Source organism: Xenopus laevis, chromosome 4S (assembly GCF_017654675.1).
Source record: "Xenopus laevis strain J_2021 chromosome 4S, Xenopus_laevis_v10.1, whole genome shotgun sequence".
NCBI classification, from domain to species: domain Eukaryota; kingdom Metazoa; phylum Chordata; class Amphibia; order Anura; family Pipidae; genus Xenopus; species Xenopus laevis.
Window position 1 is genome coordinate 102,024,612 of NC_054378.1, and position 25,820 is coordinate 102,050,431.

Sequence of the window (25,820 nt, forward strand, 5' to 3'; positions counted from 1 at the left end):
AAAGAGCAACACACGTTGCTTCTTTTGGGCCATATAACCTGTAGTCAATGATGCTGCAGTCTAACCTGACTTATTAGTGCTTTTACCTTCATTAAGTCCTCGCTGCCCTCTGAGGTTTGTCCATCTTTGTATGTGCTCAGCATATCACTGAGGAGCCTCACATTATTATTCACTTCTTCTATGGCATTTACACGCTTGGAAATTTTCTCCATACGCTTCTGGTCCTTAGAGAAAAGTCAAGAGAGGGGTGAATATAAGTAGCAAAAAAAGGGAAAGTCAGTGCGGGAAAGAAGTTAAAAGACAAGAAAAAGTGGTGCAAAAAGCTAACATTTATTTTGGCAAAAGCTTTTTGAGGTTGAAAAAGACAGCTATCTGATATGAAGACCGTTATCCAACAAGACAAAACCTATGAAACAAAATTAAAGGGAATACTAATCTTTATAGCAGCACCTGCAAAACCATTATCTTATTTTGTCATGTATGTGTGGAACAGCCATTGATGAAATCTGCTTATTAATCTTCACTCAAGTAGTAAAGAATTGCATTCTAAACACATGACCTATTCTGCAAAGACAGTCAGTGCAGATTATTCATTCTCAATAAGACATCCTATCAACTAACTTGCCATAAAGCCATGCCTTGTCTAGATTATTTTACCTCCTGGACCATCTCCTTAATGAGTTTATTAGCAGCCCGAAGGTCTTCTGGGTGAGTACTCTTTAACAGACGAGCTAGCATCTAGGATTCCAGAGAAGGGTAAAGAGAGGAAATAGATTGTTTTTGTTAAATTACTCAAATAACCTCAAGTAAACAATTAGAAAATGTACAGAACCTTAGAAAGAACATAGCATATGGATATCTTTGTTGCATACAGTGTCTTCAGTGAAACTTATAATAAGGCTTCTGCCCCCCTCCTAAATTACAGATGGTGTTAAATATTCTTGGGTTGCAAATATGACCTACAATTCCAATGTGAATGTATAAAGAATAGGACATGTTAGGGTTGTTTTTGGGTTTTTAGCTCTGTGCAGCCATGGGTTTTGTTTGTGCTGCTCTTTGACCTTGACATTGCTGTTTAAGTATATTATTTTAAAGGAGAAGGAAATACATCCTGCACTTGGGGCTGCCAAATGTTAGGCACCCTCAAGTGATTGTATTGACTTACCTGAAACCCTGGGCTGGTGCTCCTATCAGCAGAAAACTGCACCGGCCCGGGGTTATACCAGTGAGCACCACGGAGCGCTTCTTTTCCATTTTCCACTTGCTTCGCGCAGGAGGTTTGCCCTGGGAAATTTGAAGCAAGAAGACGACGGAAGAGGATCACTCCGTGGTGCTCACTGGTATAATCCTGGGCCGGTGCAGTTTTCTGCTGATAGGAGCACCAGCCTGGGGTTTCAGGTAAGTCAATACAATCACTTGGAGGTGCCTAACATTTGGCACCCCCAAGTGCAGGATGCCTTCCCTTCTCCTTTAAAGCAATAAGTCAATTATTTTAAAAGGGGTGGGGTGATCTGATGTAGGTTGATTGTATTTAGAGCAGTGCATTTTATTTTTACTCTGAGTAATCAGAAGTTGCCCAGTGCTTTTAAGTCATGTGACTAATTTTCAGCTAAAAACTAAGGATTCATTTGAATTTTAATTAATTCAATCCTGCAAAAGGAGCTCGGATTCAACTGAATCCTAAACTAAATCCTAGATTCGGATCATTCCTAGAAATCGGGATAACAGGAACAGTACTCGCTAAATCTGATAACTGGGAGAACAGCTCTGAATCTCTCATTTAAATGCACCGGCTTATTAGATGCTTCACCTTTGATTTTTCATCATCATCAAAAATTGCATTCTTGGCCCTTGGTGGGGGTGGTGGAATCAGGGCATCTGGTGGTAGTACTGGATCTTCCTTTACTATGCCTGCAAAGAAGCAATTAGTTACAATTAAAGGGGTTATTGGCATTTGCATTAGCTTTTAGTATGTTATAGAATGTCCTCTTCTTAGCCACATTTCAATTAGTTGTCATTTTCCAATTCTTATAGTTTTTGAATATGCGCTTTATTCTACACTTCGTTGACATGCCCCTAGCAAAGCAACTTTGATCTTAAACCACCCAAATAATCACTCAAGTCATCAATTATGGTTTGTTTCTAACTCCCAAATTAGCAGTTTTGGGTTAATCTCACCCAATGTCAAAAACATATTGCACTACTTACCATGTATGCCAGAAAAAACTAGGAGTTGAAAGAAGAAAAACAACCTCCCATCCACAGTCCATATCAAGACGGAAACAACCTATGCAAATGCTGAATGCAGTCATTCCCAAAGTCCCCACTATCTATTTTTCACTAACTGTGTAACATGAATAAATCTGACCTCTATTCTTCTGGCCATGACCTCCTTCTCTTCCTAATTTCTCTATCCACTTTCTGTCTGTCCCTTTCCACTACTATTTATGGTTCACCCCCCAAAAATTATTTTAATTAGAAAAAAAAATTATATATATATATTATATATATATTATATATATATATATATATATATATATATATATATATATATATATATATATATATATATATATATATATATATATATATATATATATATATATATATATATATATATATATATATATACACACAATTCAAAAACGACCAAAAATAAAAACTATGCAAAAGCATGGCAAATTGTCTTAGAATATGATTATCTACATCATAATAAAGGTTAACAAATGCATGCCTTTGTTCCCGAACTGTACCGGCTCACCTTGCTTTTTCAGCATCTGATAAGCCTCAGATATCTTAACTTCACTGGGAAGTCCCAATGTCCAGCTGTACAGAAGCTCTAGAATCTTTAGCTTCACTTTCTCTGGTGAGCGACTGCCCAGATACTATTCAGACACAAAAACAGAAAAAATTATTTACTGCAAACTTACAGGCATTATTAATGTTTGTATAAAGTAGGCTTTATAGGGGAAAAAACATTGTGTAGCTATTAATCAGAAGGACTGATTAAAAAGAAAGTATTGATTTAAATGTACGAGTTAATAATAATTGGCCATAATAATTCAGCAAAATCACTGCATTTGAAGATAAAACAGCCCTATAGATCGGAGATGTGTGTTGCTAATTTAGATAAAAATTTAGTCTTGCACTCCTACACCTTGCCAATCTAATTGCAAATCTAATTGGCTGTAAGAAAGAAGGGATAATTGGATTATTATTGTAGCCTGCAGAGAAAAAGGCGAACAAACAACATAAATCTTATCCTGACTCAGTATAATAAATCAGTACATTGTTTGGACTAGCTAATTCATAGGTTTTCAAACCTGTCCTCAGGCCTACCAAGGACAGACTAGGTAGTTTAATTGACGCTAGTTTTAGTGGCCATCAAGTAAGTTATCATGGGTCACACCCCAATATCTTCACTTCACTTGCTTCAAAATGCTTACAACTTAATGTGGAAAACAAAATTACAGTATGTTTAAATAAAAATATATTACAAATAATGCAAATTTTTAAAAAGTCAAACAAACTTTAAATGTAAATGTATAATGAGTATTTTCATTTCTTACTATACGGATGAAAAATATATGGACACCTACTGTCCAACAACTCATTTTAAAACCAAGGGTGTTAATACGATGTTGGCCCTTCATTTGCTTCTTAATTAGCCTTTGTCCGCTACTCTTTCAAGTAGGTTTTATACTTGATTTTCCACTGTTAAGGCCTGCCTTTCACACCCATCTCAGCAAACCTATTCTGTATGGACCTTACTTTGGACATGGGGTTATTATACTACTGAAACAGGAAAGAACCTTCCCTAAACTGTTGCCACAACGTAGCAAGTGTGGCATTGTTAGGAATGTCACTACAAGATGTGGTGGGACCAATATTGGCAAGGATGATGTTGCTTACATTACCAATTCCATTAGATGAGGTCTCCACATACACATGCATACTGTAGTGTATAACTGGCATAGGTACATAGGTAATGTAGAGTTCAGCTGTTTTACCCACATTTCACATATCCTAGTCTGCCCCATCTGAAACAGACAGGAATCTGAAACATTGTAATGACCGAATCCTTGCCAGGGAGACTCAATCGGAATAATATATGCAAATATACCTTAAGGGACAGTAATAGCGACATTAAAAATGTTTTTGTAGGTATTTAAATATAATTTATTGTTACCCTGTCCTGGAAAAAATATACAATTGTGTTCAGAATAATAGCAGTGTGTTTAAAAAAAGTGAATGAGAAACATCCCCATAACATGATGCTTGTGTCACCAGCTTTACACTGTACTGTGGCTTGAATTCAGTGTTTGGGGTCATTTGACAAACGGTCTGCAGCCCCTAGACCCAAAAAGAATAATTTGCTTTCAATCCACAAAACATTGCACCATTTTTAGGCAAGTCAATGAATTCTTTGGCAAATTGTAAGCTCTTCAGCACGTCTTTTTTCCAACAATGGGACTTTGAGGGGCTTCTTGAAGATAGCTTGGCTTCACATAGGCGTCTTCTAATTGTAACAATATCACAGGTAACTTTAGACCTTCTCTGATCTTCCTGGAGCTGATCATTGGCTTTGCCATTTTAGCTATTCATCTATCCATTCGAATGGTAGTTTTCGGTTTTCAGTTTTCTTCCACCTCTTTCAGGTTTTGGTTGCCATTTGCCATGCTTTAAGCATCTGAGATCATTTTAGCTGAGCAGACTATGACTGCACTTCTTTATATGTTTTCCCTTCTCCAATCAACTTTTTAATCAAAGTACGCTGTTCTTCTGAACAATATCTGGAAGGTGCCATTTTACTCAGATGTTCAGAGAGAAATGCACTATAACCAGCAGCACAACATTTGCTCCTTCGTTCCTTAAATAAGGGCTGTTTTTTTCACAGAATGAATGACCTCACTAATTGAACACACTGCTATTATTTGGAACAAGCCTCAATTAATGATTCAATTACAAAGAATCAGCAGCATGCATGTCATGACTGTTGAGTCTGTTGATTTTCTATTACTCTACTAGACCTAACAGAAAATTATTTGCAATGTAGAAATATAATTTATACCAAAAACAGTGATTTATCAAGTTAATGATGTTGGACTGCTATTATACTGAACACAACCGTATATATGCTTCAGACGCTTTATATCAATAAGCTACTAAGCAACAGTTACTTTTCAACAGTTTTATTATTCAATTGACAATAAATAGGGGTGAAAATTTAACGCATGAATCAACACATACAAAATGAAAACCTCTCAAATAAAATAGGACTTGCTAAGATATGCTTTATTCATGAATAAGTTTGGTGCATAAACAAACAGGAAGAAACATGGGTTTAAAGGGGTGGTTCACTTTTAGTATGCTATAGAATGGCCAGTTCTAAGCATCTTTTCAATCGGCCTGCATTATTTATGTTTTATAATTATTTGGTGTCCGCTTCTATCTCTTTTCCAGCTTTCAAAAGGGGGTCACAGACCTCATCTAAAAAAAGTGCTCTGTAAGGCTACACATTTTATTATTACTCATCTTTCCATTCAAGTCTCTCCTATTCAAATCAATGCATGGTTGCTAGGGTAATTAGGACCCTAGCAGCCAGATTGCTGAAATTGCAAACTGGAGAGCTGCTGAATAACAAGCGAAATAAATCAAAACCAACAAATCATAAAAAATGAAAGCAACTGCATATTGTTTCAGAATATGACTCTCTACATCATACTAAAAGTTCAAGTGAACAGCCCCTTTGGAGAGCGAGATTTTACATTCTATATCTTACTTTAGGAGAAACTACTTTTATAAGTTCGTTGAGGAAACGGAACTTTCCAACCTCGCTGTGGAAACGTTTGCCACAGTTCTTCATACATGCCTCCAGAACCTAAATAAGATGAACAAAGGAAAAGAATGTCTGGCATCATGCATACAGAATACTAGGTCAACAGCACAACAGTAGAGTCACTAAAATTTGAAAAAAACAGTTAAAACATAAAATCTAATTTTAAATGTTAAAGTGATACAGACACATTCCTATAATTGGCTAGAAAGTGTCAGTATTACTTTGATTTAAATGCCCCCAAGGGTACTTATCTTCTGTTACTGGAGCTTGAAGGGGGTTTTGTTTACATTGTATTGTGGGCAGCTCATTCCTTTAGTCTGGAGTACAGAAGAACAGAAGATAATGGTGCTCATTTATAAACCGTGGGTAAATTTTCACCTGGGCAGTAACCCATAGCAACCAATCAGTGATTAGATTTTTTCAATCAGCTGCAGGGCGACCACTGAAAGCAATCATCTGGTTGCTATGGGTTACTGCCCAGGGGCACATTTGCCCAGTGTTTATAAATGATCCCCAATGTCATTCTAAGCAACTATGCATAATGCATTAATTACTGTCAGCAGTTTTAAAGTTATTTGTAAATGTATAATTTATATGTAAACAATATAATTATAAGTTAGATAAGTAATACGAAAATTTAATTTTCTTCTATTATTCAAAGTTTCTGGGTGGACATCTTCTTTAATGGCAAAAAATAATGCCATTTATAAGGGTGAGAGCAGGCGGCAAGATTTGTTTTGCTCAGATCTGTGCTAACACGGGAAACTAATTTCAAAAAAATGACTTGCTATTATAACCGATTACTTGCTATTACTATTGTCTTTCTTGAAATTTTTCCACGATTCAGACAGATGATGTATGCAATAACTTTTATTTGCGGAAATCTTAATTTTATACTACTACATTTGTTTCCATGCACATCTAAACATTGGAAACACATATTATAGTGTGCCAGCACCCTTATGTACAATCGCCCCTCATTTCTACAATTAAGCTTGAGTTACCCAAGGATTTGACATCTAGCGGACATTCAATCCTTAGCATACTCACATAAAACACTGAGAAGTAACAGATAAAACATTTGCCCATGACAGAACTGGCCTTATGGTTTGCTATTGTTACTCCTTCACCACATGTGTGTGCCTAATTCAGACACAAACTGCAGAGACAACATGAGTGCTTTAGCAAAACACAAGTGTAAGCCTATTCTAAAGCAAAAGTGTAGGAGCAAGTTTAACCTTTTCTATATCAAGAGTCCCTGGACATATATTTCCTTTGTTATTATTCCACCTCAAGCCTCTTATCACTTACAAATCTCTTCTTATACTTATATAAGATCTCAACTTGTATTTTACAAAGTGCCAAATCAGGCTGATCTAATCTTTTGGCCCTTACGCCAACAATTGGATCATATGAAAGAGCTTATGATAAACTGTCTACACACACTGATGTAGTACATCCTGACCAATATCTGGTCAAACGTTGAAAAGATATTAAAGGGGACCTGTCACCCTAAGAAATATTTCCAAATTCTTTTCTATCACGTTAGTTGAGCAAAATAAAATGTACTTACAGTACATTTATTATTTACATTTTGTTTCCTTCAGTTTTGGAATTACACAGTCACAGCAAGCAGGCAGAAGCCATTTTGTGGACACTGTTATTGAGAAAAGTTGTGCATCACCTCAAAATCTTGTGTATGCACCAGACTGGGGACCTAATGCCCATGCGCAATAATTACAGAGCGTTAGGAAGGAGGGGGAATGTGAGACCTTTCTGAAGGTATTAAAAAAATGTCCTAGTGCGCTAGAAAAACCTGTGTTTTATTGTGTCAAATGTATATTGTATGCATTTATATAATGATAATGTGGTATGACATCATCAATGATAAGCACTAGGCAGGGATGTTAGTATTTGCAGTATATTATCTGCAACAGGGTTAACCACTTCCTTATGCCGAAAATTATTTTTATATAATTTTAAAAAGTGAGCCTGCAGTCTGCTTTGACTTTGAACTAAAGTCATTGCCTTTTATTATGTACGGTACCAGTCTTCCTATCAGCACAGCTGCAAACAGGGAAAACAATGAACACATTGAAGGTTTGTAGTAAAGATCCAAACAGCACAACTGCCATTTTGGTCTTTACTACAAACATCTACAATTGATTTCTGCATGGTGGAGCACAAACACCATTAGGTTCCACTACTTTACCATTTTTTAATCATAGCCAAGGCAAACTATGATATTCTTAGTAAATCAATGAATAAACTGGTGTTGTGCACTACATCTATTCTTTCATTTCTAATAACAGCCCTGGTTAGCAGTAGCCCTGCTAGTGAAAGCTGCCACTTGGAAGTCTGTCTCACTTAGCACTGCCCTTATAATACCTAAAAGTTATGGATGCCGCAGCAGGAGCCACGATGACAGTTTAGCTGCAGCAATAATGTACAAGGGAGCTGGGCCCCACATAGAAGTAACCTAGTCACCTAGGAGTCTAGTAAAAGTAGACATTGTTGCTTTAAATAAAACAAAAAGGCATAATCAGATAAAACCGGCTACTAATGTGTGTTTGCATGGACAGGCACATAACCAGCCAGTCAGTGCACACAAAAAAGCAGAGAAAAGCATAGGGTCATTAGCCTAAACAGTGAATTTCATTTAACAACACAGCCATAGCAAACAATCAAACAAAAACAAAGCAAGAAAAGCACACAACAATTACCGTATACCCATTTAAGACTAGAGAGATTTGAAAGCTAGAGTACAGATAATATTTGTACAGTTAATTCCACGTTGTAAGTATTAAAAGAAAGGTGCCAGGCATCAAATAATGACATATTACCGTAAGTGCTTGCATTGCCTCCCATTCTTGCGGTGACTGGATCTTGTGTGCTAAAAGTCTAGTAGCGAGCTGTGGCCTGATGGAAAAGTCAAGAGGAGAAATTATGCCTGAAGGACTGGAATTACACAATTTTAGATGTCTGATGAAATGCAAGCAAGAACAGACTGTCACAGGTCCTAATAAATAAAGTCAAACATTGAAATGGCTGCTCCTGAGTTCACAAATTAAATTCTAGCATGCTCATTTTTAAGAGGAAGTATATTAACACCCAAGTATAATGGGCACGAAAAAAAGAACGAGCATGCTTTTCTCTAGGTAGGATGTAATGTTAGTGACTAGTCTGAGTAAGCTTGTTAGATTTATAGCTCTCTGACTGGCCAAAAAACACAATTACAAACAGAAGAGGCTTTACAACTAAGGCAAGTTTTCAGGGTAACTTCAATATGTCACACATTGACTGGATTAATGGGGTGTCCAAGTTGATAAAAGCCAGCAGGTTTGTAAATATGCTAAATGACAACTTTTTATCGCAGGTAATTCAGGAACTTACTAGATAATGATCTCTTTTGGATCTAATAATAACATATAACATTGAATTAATCTCTAGCGTTTGTGTTTAGAGAATAGTGATCATAACATGGTCTCCAAAATGTTGCAGAGACAACTCTATAAGGGAGTAAGTTAAATAAATTTTAGACGTGCAAACTTTACCAGTGTAAGGGTATCTATGTAATATATTAATTGGCAAAGGCTTTTTTACAGGGTTAAACACAGAAGGAAAATGGGATGTTAATATATATGTTTGTCAGTATATTCCCCTTGTAAGAAAGAAATGTTGTAGCTTTGTGGTTCAATAAAAGTGTTGGTGCTGAGGTTTGTAATAAAAGACTTGCTTTTAAGGCATTCAAGTTATTTGGAACAGTGGAAACGTTTATCAGGTACAAGGGGGCCCATAAAGCATGGATTCAGATAAGCTAAAATGAAGATGAAAGAGTATACTGCAGTGAGGCTTAAACTTAATCCATATTTATTTTCTAAACATGTAAATAGTAAAAACAAAAAATTAAGCAGGAAGGGATGGGAACCTTATTATCAGGAAAACAAAGTTTGTTGATTAAAAGAGAGAGAAAGCAGAGATTCTTAACCATTATTGTTTTGTCTGTCTCTACCACTGAGGAACCAGCTAATGAAAGCTTCCCTTTTAATAGACCCAGTTCTTTTAATATTACTATTGATGAATGGTTGACTCTGGAGGAAATAAAAAAACTAGAATATGTAAAGGTAAACAGAGGTCTAGAACTGGATGGTATTCATCCCAGGGTACAAAAAGCGTTTAGTTCCTGTCAAACCCTTTGCTTAATTTTTCAGGATTCTATGCGGTCTTGTATGTTGCTAAGAGATTGGAGAACTGCTAATGTGTTTCCACTAAAAAGGATTCCTGTTGTGAGCCTGAGGCTTATTAGTGTAACATCAGTGGTAAGAAAACAGTGGATGACAGTGGATGTGATCTTCTTATACTTTGCTAAAGCTTTTAATACAGTACCGCACAGAAGGTTATAGGTGTTAGATTAAGGAATATTGCCCTGGAAATAAATTGTGCAAAACTATCAGGATGCCTGTATCAAATAAAGCAGCAGCACTCCGGTATCTTTGAAAAAATGAATAACTTTACTCAAATGCCATATGCAACGTTTCGGGCTACGCAGGCCCTTTGTCAAGCCCTTTCATTTTTTCAAAGATACCGGAGTGCTGCTGCTTTATTTGATACATGTATACTTTGCCCTGGCAGGGGGTACGGCTTGCACCCGGGGCTGCAAGGAGCCTAATCCGCTTTTGAAGCACACTTTAACTACATTTACTAAACTATCAGGATGCTGCCACTTTGCAAAGGGATTTGGCTAAATTGGAAGAATTTTCACTAATTTGGCAAATCAGGTTCAATGTTGATAAGTGGAAGGCTATGCACTTGTGTGTGGGTATCCTTAATCAAGAAAGATCCGGGGATTCTGGATAACAAATGGTGTAATTCTAGGCAGTGTCATTCAGTGGCAACTAATAAAAAGAGCATTAACTCTATGGATGAAAACATCATTTTGCCTATTTGTAGGTACCTTGAGTATGCAGTGTGGTGTTGGGCTTCAGTCCTTATGGATAATATAAATGAGCTGGAGAGAGTGCAGATATATGCAACTAAACTGATAGAAGGGATGGATGATATAAAACTATGAGACATTTGTGGGTTGGGTAGCAGGAAAAATGAAGGCTGTGGGACCAGGTCAAGCCTGGGTTTCAAGTTGGACCCTTGCAGGAGTCTAGAATTGGTACTGGTATATATAGTTTATATATATATATATCTTAATGTATGGCTAGGTCTATATGTGTATATATGTGAACAGGGGATCACTTGGAGAGGATAAACTTTTCTTTTTTCAAACCAATTTAACTACCGTATGTAACTAGGAGATGTAAATCAGTACAGATTAAGAAGTTAAGAAAGTTAAGAAATGGAAAGAATATGGCACAGCTGTAAATCTGCTAAGAACAGGCCACCCACTAGAAGTAGGTGAGTATCCATGAAGGAGAATTGCAATGGAGGCCAACAAGAGACCTATGACATCTCTATAGGAGTTACAAACCTCAGTGGCTGAGATTAAAGAGACTAAGATTACAACTGTGGCCTGTAGCATGTTCTCCCCTTCCTCTTTCTGTTGGGGTTCAATCAAGGCTCTGTCCTGGGCCCCTTATTATTATTCACCCTCTTTACTCCCTCCCTCAGCAAACTAATCAATTTTTATGGTTTCCACTACCACCTCTATGCTGATGACACTCAGATCTATCTCTCCTCTACTGATCTCAACCCAGAACTCCTAACTCTGGTCTCCTCCTGCCTGTCCGCTATCTCTACTTGGATGTCGCAACGCTACCTTAAATTAAACCTCTCTAAAATAGAAATGGTTCTCTTCCCTCAAACACCATTAACATCCCGGAAGTATCCATCATAGCTAACAATTCCACTATCATTCCACCTCCCCAGGCCCAGTGCCTTGGGGTTATCCTAGATTCTGCCCTGTCCTTCACTCCTCATATCCAGTCAGTTATTAAATCATGTCACTTCCAGCTAGGGAACATATCCAAAATAAGATCACCAAGATGCTGCCAAAATTCTTATTCACTCTCTCATCATATCACGTCTAGACTACTGTAACTCTCTTTAAATTGGCCTTCCCCTCCAGTCACCTCTCCAGTCTATAATGAGCACTGCCTCAAGGCTCATAAACCTCAGAAACCGCTCCTCCTCTGCCATGCCACTCACTGCACTGGCTTCCACTACCTTTCAGAATAAAATTCTAATTAATGACCCTGACAGTCAAAGCACTTCATAACTCTGCCCCACCCTATATCTCTGATCTCGTCTCTATATATTCACCTACTCAACCCCCCCCCCCCATATATGCCTCTCCAACCGCCTCCTGCACTAAAGTAACTGTATTTATAAATGCCAATAGGACCGTGCATTTCCCCCAAACACAGCATGCCATCCTATCGGCTTTTGTATGAAAACATCTTCTCTACATGCAATGTGGAGACGAAGCTGGGAAAGAGGAGCTGAGCATTGAAGTAAATCAGCCAGGCAATGCAACTGGCCAAAACAGGTTGAGTAGAAAACTGCAAGCCCTAGAAGGATTGTGGATAGAGGGTAAAATTAATGCAGCAGAAAACTGTGCCATCCTGCAGGAAAGCCTGATTCAGTCTCCAAGAAACCTTAGCTTTGGGAAAACAATGAGCCCAAGCATAAAGCCAAAGAATGGCTTAATGAGAACATCCTGTTAACATCCTGAAATAGTCAGAGTCCAACCAGATCACAATGCAACAGAGACAGACTTGAGAAAGTCTGTTCACTTGCGAACCTCATTCAACCTAATGCAGTGTGCAAGAACTAAAAAAGAATGGCTTAAAAACAACAATACTGATTTCCTGAAGAGAAGGCGTGGCTGGATTTGAAATAAAAGTTGTTCCTTCATAAACTCTATGCAAACATTTATGCATGAACTACTATGAGACAACCTAAGCCAGGGGTCCCCAACCACCTGGCAGCGGACCGGTAGTGGACCATGCCGAACCGGGACGCGTCTGATCCTGGCTGCAGTCTATAATAGCAGCAAAAACCTGCAATCCTAGATCCCTAGTGCTCCATTGCTATGACAACAGCTATGATGAAGCCCAGGAAGCGCTCTACTGATCACGACAAGGACCAAAATACTGTTTGGACAATCTTTTTTGGTAAGCCTGAAATACACTCACGCATCTCCACTCATCACCGGTCTGTGGAAAAATTGTCTTACTTGAAACTGGTCTGCAGTGCAAAAAAGGTTGGAGCTGCTGGCCTCAGCAGTTTTGCAAGAAGAATGGGGGAAAATGACAGCGTCCAGATATGAAGAGCTGTATTTCTGTCCGCACTAGGCACTGAACCTCTACTGCACATGCGCTGATCATGAAGTGGGGGTGGCAAGCAGTCCAAGTTTGCATATTGTCCATCATGAAGGAAAGGGTTAACCCCCCCAACCTCAGCTCTGCTGCCAGATTTAAGCACCTGAGGGGAAACACCCTAGCCACGGGCCCCCTATATAAAAATATGGACCGGCACATATGCACAGACTCAACAATGTGACTGCAGCCAAACAGTAACAATGACTTATTTTGTGTTTTAAACTCTATGCAGCAATCTGTTTTCAATTGTCATGAAAGTGTTTTTCTGTTGATCAGTGGAAAAAATAAATAAAAAGAAAACTGGGGCATTCTACTGTGAGCCACATAGTTGTTAAAGGTTCTATTTGGCCAAAACGTAATATGGTGCAATAAAGAGCTACCACTTTTACTAGATGTGTACAGCAAGATATAGAACATGCATAAAATATTTATATCTCAGCAAGTGTAGAATTCCTTCAAAGCTGATTAGTCAAGTTCTGTACATAGACAGAAGTCTGCAGCATGCATCTGAACTGATAATAAAGAAGCCATAAAAGAGGGCGATGTAGAAGTTTGAGATGATATGACATACAAATAAATATATAAAATCATTCATTCATATAGCAATAAAATATGTTGCAGTGTATTTAACATGGTCTGTGTTTTTCCTGCATCCTTACCCTTCAAGCTCTTGGTTCAGCTGATCACAAAAGGCCTGAACACCATCCCAATCCTGTTCCTTATTAAGAGGGTTTGTGGCCCGGTCTGAAAGAGAAGGAAGCACAGTCATACCACCAGCAGACAGTTACTGAAACAGGAAGAAAATCACATGCTGCTGGGGACAGAACATGGGCTGGTTGACCTCTAGAAATCACAATTCAGAGAACTGACAAGATGAGTAGGATCTAAATATTTCACCAAGTGTCGGCGCAAAATGATACCCATAGTCTCCAATGGGTGAAAAAAAAAAGGTTGCACCGCTTTGCACATCAAAAGAATTTGTCATAGACTTCAATTCTATTTCGGCGAATTTTCGCATAAGTGAAACTGGTCAGATTTGCCCTTCACTACTGACCAGTAACAGGAGGCAGCACATAGTGCCTTAAAGTTCTATAATGCACGAGACCCCGTCTATATTGTTGCAAAGCAATACAAACAAATTCAGAATTCTACACATCACTGGATACTTGGTACTACAGCTCAAAAGCAGTTGGAGAGTCACTCTGAGCACTTAGATGTTCTGTTCATGTCTATGTGGACAGGCATTTCCTTACATTCTATTTGCCTTTGAGGCGCAGCACAGAAATGTAAACATGCCTTACATTAAATCCATAATGCCCTCCAGTGTAATAAACACAACAATTTACAAAAGGGGTGGTTCACTATATGTTAACTTTTAGTAACTTTCTAATTGGTTTTAATTTTCCCTTTTGTATAGTATGTTTTAAATTATTCGTCTTCTTCTGACTCTTTCCAGTTTTCAAATAGGGGCCACTGACCCCATATAAAAACAAATATTCTGTAAGGCCACAAATGTATTGTTATTGCTACTTTATTTTACTCATCTTCCTATTCAGGCCTCTCCTATTCAGATTCCAGTCTCGTATTCATATCAATGCATGGTTGCTAGGGTAATTTGGACCCAGCAACCAGATTGCTGAAATTGCAAACTGGAGAGCTGCTGAATAAAAGGCTAAATAACTTAAAAACAAAAAATAAAAGATCAATTTCAATTGTTTCAGGATATCACTCTCTACATCATACTAAGTCAGTTTAAAGTTGAACAACCCCTTTAAATTTGAATTGAAGTCAATATATATATATATATATGTATATATATATATATATATATATATATATATATATATATATATATATATATATACACACACACACACACACATATATATATATATATATGTCTGACTGTAGATGCACTTTGTTTGTGCCCATATAGATCTACGGACAAATACATTTTAAGTGTGCAGTGATTTAGTGATGTCAAATAGATCCTGTGTATCGTAATAAATACATTTTTGACTCATGCGTCAGAATTATTTGCAGCAACACTGGCTGGAGAGCTCAAGGGCTACCGGTGATCCAAATGCCTAGCATACTAGGCTACCTATACCGTAGATCTGTATATTTTCAGTCGCACTTTGAGGTGCAACTTTTTGGTCAAGGCACCCTGGATCATCACAATGTTACTGATATTGCAGATGTTACACGTAACATAGTAAGTTAGGTTGAAAAAAGACACACGTCCATCAAGTTCAACCTTTGAACTCTACTTTAACCTGCCTAACTGCTAGTTGATCCAGAGGAAGGCAAAAACCCCATCTGAAGCCTTAACAATTTGCCTCTGAGGGGGAAAAATTCCTTCCTGACTCCAAAATGGCAATCGGACTAGTCCCTGGATCAACTTGATAATGAAATAACATATCTGATCTTTCACAGTTCCATGGAATTTTCACCCCAAACTTTACTATAATTAAACTTTAAAGGTAAGATTCCAAATGAAAGTAAGGGAGCTTAATGTCATTCTCCTAATAACTCTCACCCTAACTCGCTTTAGGCTGGGCCGCCCCCAGTATTTCTGAATACAGGCTGCAAAAAGGGAGATTTATATCATTACTGCTGCCAAAAAATAGCAGCACGAAAAGTCATGTGATACCACGTGATAACCATGCACTGAAACAGCAGGAAGGTTCCATTGCATGTTTTGTTCCCAGCTGGAGCTGCCATACTGATCATAGTGACTGGCCCAGTATATGAAAGGCGAAGTTATGGTGACAAGGCACAAAAACGTAACCTACAAAAACAAACGGGTGCTACGAGCGGGACAAATGTAAAATACACTAAAGTGAGCCAAATAGTCACACGCCAAGAAAAACACTCCAACGCAATACGTCGACAACACAAGTGACGTCAATATTATCGATATAAAGGAAGAAGCCTTTTTGACGTCACTGATGTAATGCGGAAGTGGCTCTACGAAGCAGCCGAGCGGCGCCGCACGGTTCACAGACACCAACGCCCCCCGAAAGAACATTATATTTTCTTTGCACCCGACACTCACTAATCTGGACCTCCAGACTCTCTTCCTCCATCCTCAGAACTGACAAGCACCCACTACTTCCGGCTTTCTGAACGCTACTTCCGCCAGGTTCGAACGCTGCTGGAACCTCACTTCCGCCAGAATGGCACCTTGCGTTTACTTTCCACGCCTTCTAGATAATAATCGCGCCGACTATTTAAAGAGCAAATGCAACTCAACAGTGAACCTTATTGCTGCAGAATGGGTCTGAGGCAGCTTTTATAAGTAGTAATACGCCCAATACATGGTTTGATCTGATTCATCCCTTCACAAGTGACACTGTAAAATACAGAACCAAATCGGAAGCCTGTCTTGTATGTTCATATCTGACCAAAATCAGCAAAAGCAACGTTAGAAAACGTCACCTTTGTTGGTGGGGTGCGTTAAAGGGAAAGCTCGCCTTTATGTGAACGTTTAGTATGTTATAGAATAGATTATAGAAATCTTTTAACTGGCTTTGTATAGTTTCACCATTAGTAATGTTCCCTTAATGCTTGCCTGTAGCCTGCAGATAAAAATAATTGGTGGTCACTGTCACTGGACCCAGCCACCCTTGTGTTCAAAGATGTTACTATTATTGTTTTAAAGGGGGTTTTCACCTTTAAATTCAATTTTGGTATGATGTAGATCCACAACCTTTTTTTACTCGTCATCAACATTCACATTTAAAAAGAGTTGGGGAACAACACAAGCATGAAAAGTGTTCCTGGAGTGCCATATAAGGGCTGTGATTGGCTATGTGGTAGCCCCTATGTCAGTGATCCCCAACCCCTTGGATGTTGCTCTCAGTGGCATCAAAGCTGGTCCTTATTTTTGAATTTCATATTTGGAGGCAAGTTTTGGTTGCATACAAACCAGGTGTACTGCCAAAGAGAGCCTCAATGTAGGTTGACAAGCCAGATAGGGGCTACCAAATGGCCAATCTCAGCCCTTATTGGGCACCCCAAGAACATTTTTTCATGCTTGTGTTGCTCTCCAACTCCTTTTACTTCTGAATGTTCATTGCTCACTGGTTCAAAAGGTTGGGGATCCCTGCCCTATGTGGACTGGCAGCCTATGGGTAGGGTTGCCACCCGGCTGGTATTTTACCGGCCTAGCCGGTAAAACACCTGGCAAGGCCTGGGCCGGTATTACAAATTTACCGGCGATGTAGCTGCCGGTAAATTTGTAATACTCCCAGCGCCGGATTTGTTTGCCAGCCGCCCCTAGGCCGCGCGGTCCGACCATGCGGCCGCACGGTCCTATCGCCCGCCTACACTTTCCCTTCCCAGCACGCCGGCGAAAAAGCGCCGGTGCTGCTGGTGTAATTGAATGGGGACGCACACGTCCCCATAATGCGGCTGGGTGGCCCTCGGCCACCCCTACCCGCTCAAAAGTTACCTGTTTTTTTGCTCTCTCCAGGCCCATTGCGTGTTTAGGCCCTACAGGTAGGGTTGCCACCTGGCCGGTAAAAATGATGGTTGATTCCAATGTTATTAATCGGGAAAAAAGATAAATCTGTTGGAAAGCCGGTATTTTTTTCCAGAAAAGGTGGCAACCCTACCTACGGGAGACTCTATTTGGTAGTACAACTGATTTTTATGAAACCAAAGCTTGCCTCCAAGCAGTGTCGGACTGGCTCGACGGGACACTGGGAAAAAAACCTGGGCCAGAACCCCCTCTCCCGATGTTTGTGATTTCCAAAAAAAAATTTTTCAGTGCACCGTTCAGTGCGCTGTTCGCGCATGCGCAACCGCATGCATGCGTGCCGAGCGCATCATAAAAGTAAGGGGTGGAACAGGGCCCTGGACAGCAGCCCTGTCTCCAAGCCAGGGTCGGAATGGCCCGGTGGGACACCGGGAAAAAACCTGGTCGCCCCGACCCTCATGGGCCCCCTCTGGGCCAGACGCCCTCTCCTGATATTCGGTTCTACAAAATGTTTTTTGTACCACACAGCGCCGTTCGCGCATGTGCGCAGAGCGTATATTTCTTGCATGTGCGCCGAGCATGACAGTAGGGGGCGTGTCACAGTAGGGGGATGGAGGGGGGGCGTGTCACAGTAGGGGGACGGAGGGGGGCCCTGGACAGCAGTCCCGGTGGGCCCGGGCCCCCCAGTCGGACCCCGATACAAGCCAGGAATTCAAAAATAAGCACCTGCTTTCAGGCCACTGGGAGCAACAGCCAAGGGGTTGGTGAGCAACATGTTCATGCTCACGGCTACTGGTTGGGGACCACTAACCATTTTAAACAAACACTCCTTATATAGTGTAAATATTGTAAAAATGGGATAATAGGTTGTTCTGTGCAGAAGGTGTAAATGTTTGTAACTATGGAAACTCTACCATTCCCATGTTGCCTTCCATAGTCCATTTTATTTGGTTTAGTGAATAACATGCTCACTGCCCTACATAGATCTTTTTTAACTCCTGCATTATATGGCTTCCCTTGCAAGGCAACGTGCAGATTTTATCTTGCTCTTTATCAGTAAGGTGAAGTCCGGATGTACAGGGTAATCCTCCTATACACGTATACAATTTTATTGGCACTTGCCTGGTAACAACATAACACTTAGCTGCTAGTATGCTGTTCATGCACAAGTCATATCACTTCATGCTCACCATTGGATGAATACAGTGGTGCAACTAGATGTTACTTGGCGCCACAGCAAATTCATTTTAGGGCCCCTTACATATCTAGAGGTTGTCCTTTTTGACCAATATATGTTGAAATTGCTCATTAATTAGGACCTCATGGGCCCCCCTATACATCCTTCCCCCCCCTGCAACTGCAGGGTCTGCTTTCTCTGTAGTTACGCGCCTCTGGATGAATATGAGTGTTAAGGTGGCCATATATGCACAGGGGGCCCAGTCTGCTTCCTCTATAGCCAGGGCCGCCATCAGAAATCACGGGCCCCGTACAACAAAATTTTCTGGGCCCCCTGGTCCTATGTACTACAAGGTGAGAATGAAAGGGTTAAAACTGCAAAGTTCCAAAATCTGTGGCTACTCAAGGAGGTGAAAAAAGGTGAAGGCTGAAGTGCACCCTGTAGATTTGTGGCTTTATTGGCAGGTACACACTTTATAACATTAGTAATGAACAGATGTAGGCAGCCTGAAACACTCAATCCCACAAAGCAACAAAACTAGTGCATTAGCAGCGCAGAGCTGAGGCCACGGCCTGTAATTTCACGCAGCAATGAACTACAGGGAACTGAGGTCAGTCTCAGTCCCAGGATATCACGCCAGTTTCCTGTTGCCATCTGCAGCACATAGAGTCCTCCAATCCTGTGACCTACCCATCATAACCCGTGCCCAGACACAACAAGCACAACTTTATTTGTATAGCTGGTTAGTGCGCACAGTATCAACGAGCAGCAACAATCTAGAGCAGCCACAGCTATGTCACTTGCCATTTAAAAGGGCTTTGTTGTCTTTCGGCGACGCAAGGGGGGCCCCCCTGATGGCGGCCCTGCCTATAGCTAATAAGAAAACCCCTCCTCCCTAAATGCTCTCTTACCTGCGGCGAAGAATGGTGGCGCAAGTTGGCACTGAGTCAGGGTGGGGGAGTGAACAGAGTTGGAGCGGGGTGGGAGGATGGGGATCAGAATATGCAGGGCCCCTCTGAAGATTTTTTTGCAGGGGGGCCCGGCGCACTCTAGTTACGCCCAGGGTCGGACTGGGGTGTGAGAGGCCCACCGGGACTTCTAATACGGGGCCCCCACACCACTGCAGGCAGGCCCGGATTTGTGGAAAGGCCACCTAGGCCCGGGCCTAGGGCAGCAGGATTTTAGGGGGGCGGCATGCTGCCCAACCTCACCCACATTGGTTCAAAAACACTGGGGATGTGCTGGAGATACAATAATTTTTTAAATCCCATGCGCCAATCCCCATTGCTCCGGTCCAGATGATGAAAATTTGCACGAATAAAGGGGAGTGCACAGGGGCGATGGACGGCAGTGGGCCTAGGGGCGCCCACTACGTAAATCCGGTCCTGACTGCAGGGCAGGATCGGTCCGGGGCCCACCGGGTTTTTTCCCGGTGGCCCACCAGCCCAGTCCAACCTTGGTTACGCAACTGTTCATTTTGGGGGTCTGGCAAGCGATAATAATCTGCAGTCTCTTGTCTTTTTGATCGTTTGTGCACTTAATGTTCTTAAGAATAGAAATGAGTCCATACTGCGTGTGACCCTCTCCTGCGCTCTCCATCTGATCGGCCCCTGCATGGCTGTCTGTATGTGTCTATATCTCCTGTACCCAATTCTTTCCGCACCCTCCCCTACCTCCTGCCTTTCAAGTGGAATTACTTACATTTCTGAATATTGCAACATACATTTTCAGTCATCACTCACTTGGGCAATGCAGAACTATTCAGAATGCTTATCTTTACTATGGTTCCTTTTTACAGTGTATCTAAATGTAGGTTTGTATTCTACAATGAAATAGACTCCATTTATTTAATAAAATGTAAGTTATTGTATATAACAGTTCAGAAATGTATAAAGCACTGGCAGACTATTGATTCACAATGAGGACTTTGGATCCAGTTTCATAATTGTAGCCAAGAATGGTACATGCACGGTTCTACCTCAAGTACACCATTGTGTTAGATTACAAGGCGAAAGAGCCAATTACCAACCAATCAAGATATAGGTGCTTATCAGCCCCTCAAGACTCATTTCCTATTAAGATTACAAAAAAGTTTTGAAATTTGATGAACTTGTTATGGAATGACAGCCCCATACTTCATAGCATTTCCTATTTATATATATATCTTTCACACTATAGTTTACCATTTTCTGCAAAGGTGAAACTACAAGCTTGATCACTAGATGGCAACTCATGGCCCTATTTGTCTGATGGTGATTGGCAACTTGTCTACTGTTGATTGAATTGGCAGCTTATTGGGATGTAAATTAAGTCAGAAACGCTAGAAAATCATGTTGTATGACGATCATAGGTGGTGTCCTCTCCCAGTAAGAAGGCACAGGCACCCATGTGATTTGATCATTTGCCCGAAGGCGAAACATTTGGATCAGCACGATTAAAAAAAACATTTAATTTTACTAAGCCTACATGTAGAGCTGTATCTCTATTCACAGAATTTTTGATTGTGGAGAAATATAAGGGGTCAATTGCAACTCCTGGTGTGAAATATGTTTTAGAGAGCAAAGGGTGGCTTTAAACCACTGGGTCTGAAAATTTCCTACACTTATTCACATCTGGTTTTGTTTGAACAGAGTCAACAGGATTTGCCATGCCTTTCATCACTTATTTTTCCAATGTTTTACTACTACGGTGAACTATATCACGTGAATGACTCCTAGGTACAGACATTTCAGGATCCTGTATTTGTAGGCAAGGAAGAGCAAAGGGACTGTTATACTACTCAACATCTGAACTTTATTATCTGCTATCTCACCTACTATCATCCAAGTAAGTTTAATTTTAAACAACTGCCCAAGGAACCCTCCCATGGCAAACAGCAATAAGCATTAGTTAATTGCACCTTTATCAATATTTTGCACTGGAACAGATAAAGGAGTAAGTAGTGTATAATGGGTTGTTCTCTTTGGCTAATGCAAGGCAGGGGCTGAAATTGGCCTGCTGAAATAATGCAGGCCGAAAATCAGCCCCTACTCAGGCATTCGCCTCCTTTCCTGCTTGGATCCAGATCTGTTGAGTTGGCTTGGATGCAGGCATTTCAGTGAAGAAACACAAAAGTTTGCATTTTTGCGCCAAAATATCCTAGTATATCTGTACCCAAGTCAACAGAATGGTTCCGGGTGCAGGCAGAAGAGCAGGCTAATGCCCACGTAGGGGCTGATTTTCAGCCGGTATATTTCAGCATGTCGATTTTAGCCCCGTCTGGCATTAGCCTTTTCAGTACATTAAAATTAACTTAGTATTATGTACACAGCAGAATTCTAAGATACGTTACTCTTAATTTTACGTAACTTTATTACTCTAACAACCTAGTAGTCTGAAAGTCAGAATGATCAATAGGAGTGGGCCTGAAATTAAAAGTAAACAACTGATAATAAGTAGTAAATTTCCTGGGTTACTTTGCCAGTGGGTGAGCTTGAAAGACTTGAGGCTATAGTGACTTACTCAGGCTAGGGGCACATAGAACACAACCTCTGTTTCTCTCTGCCTGCGGAGAAAATGACAGAGCATTGGCTTTTGTGCAAGATCAGATATTCGTATGGAAAAGAAACAATGTGTTTTAGCTCCAATATCAGCTCTGCACCCATGTTGAGCCTATCAATGCAGAGACACAGCAGAGCGGGGATTGGAGCACACTGACTTGTCTCCGCCTCCATTTTCTCTTGTGTGCCCTTTGCCTCACTGTACATGATAGGGTTAATGGCCATAAAAATTTGAATTTTGTGGTGTTTATACAAATGGCCTGCAGGTGTCACTGTCTACATGAGTTACTGTGCATACTTCCTGTCAGCTTAAAAGTGAAAGTTAGTGTTGTGTAATGCCTGCATGACTCTGCTAATAAAGCACTGTTATACTCTACTCATCCTCGGCTACCCAAAACATAACAGAACCCTGTTCAATATATCTAGGGTTGCCACCTGTTCAGTTTTTACCCAGCCAGCTGTTTGAGTCAAAACATTCAGCCCCAATTTCAACATTCTGAAAACCAAGCATAAATCCCCGGAATTGGAGGCCCCTTACGTCATCTTGCTCACCCTATACATCAGCACATTGCTTCCTGCATGATGATAATGGTGGTGTGTGTAATGACACTGGTCGCATGAGGTGCCAATATCATTGCAAATGCCCTTGGTCTGGGTTTATAACTTGGCAAGGGTGGCAACCTTAAATATATCCATTATCTCTGTCTTAGAGAATGAGCCCTGTGTTGTGCATCTTGGGAAGATTAAACCTGGCTAAGATTGGTGTATTTATTGAGCAAATATAATTGTGTATTTGTATTAGCACTGCAAGTGTCCTTAAGAGCTTTTTAAATGTGGAATTTTTAAATTCATAATGTATGCACACAGACATATTTTCTGCATGTACTTTGCACTTTGAGTGTTTTGCATAAATTGTGTTTAATATAATATACACAAAGCGCAAAGTGCACTTTTGAAAACACAAATTTACAACTAATGCTATATTCATGCACAACAACAACAACCCCACACAGCAGCTATGCTCATGCATACATCCATCTTATTAAAGTCATTTGTGTATATATTTGTGCGCCATGCACAGCTAATCGTAATTCACACAAAAAAAAGATTGGCACAGCAATGCAGTATTTAAGACTTTAGGGGAAAACAAGAGCAAAATAATCCTATGCAAATAAATATGCTCTGCTCTACATTTATATATGAGACCCAGTATCTTTACCATCTTGGTAGTTTCACAAATAGAACTGTATTTGTAGAAGTTTAGGTAAAGAAAGGTAAGGAATTAATGGGTTCAAAAACCTGTAATAAGGTGGGGCCAACTTTTTAAGAGTTTCAGTAAAGTAAAAAGATTTTAATTTGCAATAACCTAGTCTGTAATTTGCCTACTGTTATGTAAATGAGAAATGCCCAATTGATGCCTATTTTGTCCCATACTGCACCCTGCATTGTAAATGAGCCTTTATATGTCTTATTCTACTTTTCCATAAATAATATTGGTATCAAGCATCATGTTTATTGGCTAGGGTGTTAAAATACCAGCCAGGTGGCAGCCCTATCCCTGCACACATATGTTATTTTTAATGCTGTTTCATTGTGACAAATTGTGTAAGTCGTGCTTTTTTGACTCTGTATCAAGCCATTATAATGGGCATATTATATTATATTATGGGCAGAAGCAGATCTTCACTTACTGAGTGATGTTTCTGCTAAATGTAGCTTCTCTTCATTATATTAGAGCAGACTGTGTAATAACAGACCAGTGACTTTACTTATTAGCAAACCATGTGACCATTGGGGGGCCCACGGGGATAGTTGGGTAATGGTATTGTGACATGGACAGGGGCCCCAGAGTACAATAACACCACTGGTATTACGCACTAATTGCAGACAGCAGAATTGCTATACGTATGTTTATTGATTGTCTTTTGCAAAGTCTATAATGTATGTATTTAGAAAATGTTCCATCAGTGCACTAGGGGCTTGCATGGTTCCATAAACCCACTGTGGCTTATCATATTTCCTATTGATATAATTACTGCACTACACCACTCAAATGGAAATTGTTGACTGCTATGCATTGTGCACTAGTACAAATCATGTTAATGCACTTGCCCCACAATATATTAGGTAGAAAACTGTACTGCTGTACAATTGTGCACAAATGAATGCCCTAGTTAGTAAATTTACAATATATCCAGAACTGTGCGCCAATAATATGAATGTACAGAAATCCACAATGTAATCTCTGCTATAAGCAGTACATCCACTCAGGAATGATATATGCATTATCCACCCAAGGGCTGTCTGAAATGTTCTCTTGCAGTTTTCTACATCTGACTTTACTTGTTTGAGAAATAATGATCTCACTATAGGCAGTCAGTTTGACCCAAGTCATCATGAGAATCCTAGAATTGCTGGCCTGGTGCATCATGAATTAGTTAGGATGAAAAAAGACACATGTCCATCAAGTTCAACCTTATGTCTGAATATAACCTGCCTAACTGCTAGTTGATCCAGAGGAAGGCAAAAAAAACCCCATTTGAAGCCTCTCAAATTTGCTTCAGAGGGGCAAAAAATTCCTTCCTGACTCCAAGATGGCAAACCAGTCTCTGTATCAGTTTGTACTATGAGCTGCTGCTATCTTCCATAACCCTGTATTCTCTCACTTGCTAAAGAAGTGGTTTGCCTTTAAGTTAACTTTTAGTATGTTATAGAAAGGCTAATTCTAAGCAACTTTTCAATTGGCCTTCATTTTTTCTTTTTTAAAGTTGTTTTTGACTTCTTCTTCTGATTGTTTCTAGCTTTCAAATGAGGATCACTGGTCCCATCAAAAAACAAATGCTCTTGAAAGGGCATGTAAAGGCAAAACAATAAAATCCCATTTTTACTTTCTTTAATGAAAAAGAAACCTACCTCCAATATACTCTTGCAAAGATGTTTAACAAAGTTACAAGATGATGACCCCCTTGGCTCGTGGTTCAGTAAGTTCATGTTTATATTTAGTATACAAACGACAGCATTTCTAGCCTCATTCTATTTTAGACTTTACATGCCCTTTAAGGCTACAAATGTACTGTTATTGCTACTTTGTATTACTTATCTTTCTGTGTAAGGTCTCTCCTATTCCAATTTCTTAATCAAATCAATGCATTGTTGCCAGTGTACTATATAACCCTGGCAACCAAATTGCTGAAATTGCAACCTGGAGAACTGCTGAATAAAAAGCTAAATATCATAAAACACAAAAAAATTAAAACCGACTGTGAAATGCCTTAGAATATTACTCTATCATACCATACTAAAAGTTAATTTAAAACCCTTAATAAAGAGTATTCAGTGGTGCTTTTGCAGACCCGATGTTGCTGGCCTCACCCTTCATGCACATACCTAAATTTGTGAATAAATTCTAGACATTATCGGCAATAGTAGAATGCTAATCCTCTTTTGGTCA

General features: G+C 39.9%; 1 protein-coding gene across 2 annotated transcripts in view; it reads right to left on the minus strand.

The window, feature by feature from the left end:
• The window catches only part of gga1.S (golgi-associated, gamma adaptin ear containing, ARF binding protein 1 S homeolog), a 29,726-nt gene extending 13,339 nt beyond the window's left edge, over positions 1-16,387 (minus strand). The window contains exons 1-8 of one of the 2 annotated variants that reach the window (XM_018259579.2): positions 16,229-16,387; positions 13,830-13,914; positions 8,683-8,758; positions 5,783-5,881; positions 2,762-2,885; positions 1,811-1,911; positions 658-738; positions 87-224 (exon numbers count right to left, since the gene is read on the minus strand). In XM_018259579.2, coding sequence (XP_018115068.1) covers positions 87-224; positions 658-738; positions 1,811-1,911; positions 2,762-2,885; positions 5,783-5,881; positions 8,683-8,758; positions 13,830-13,914; positions 16,229-16,259 — 735 coding nt within the window. In that variant the 5' untranslated portion in view covers positions 16,260-16,387. The remainder of the gene's footprint in view (positions 1-86; positions 225-657; positions 739-1,810; positions 1,912-2,761; positions 2,886-5,782; positions 5,882-8,682; positions 8,759-13,829; positions 13,915-16,228) is intronic. The other variant, XM_018259581.2, reaches the window with a different exon arrangement.
• Between the last annotated feature and the right edge of the window lie 9,433 nt (positions 16,388-25,820).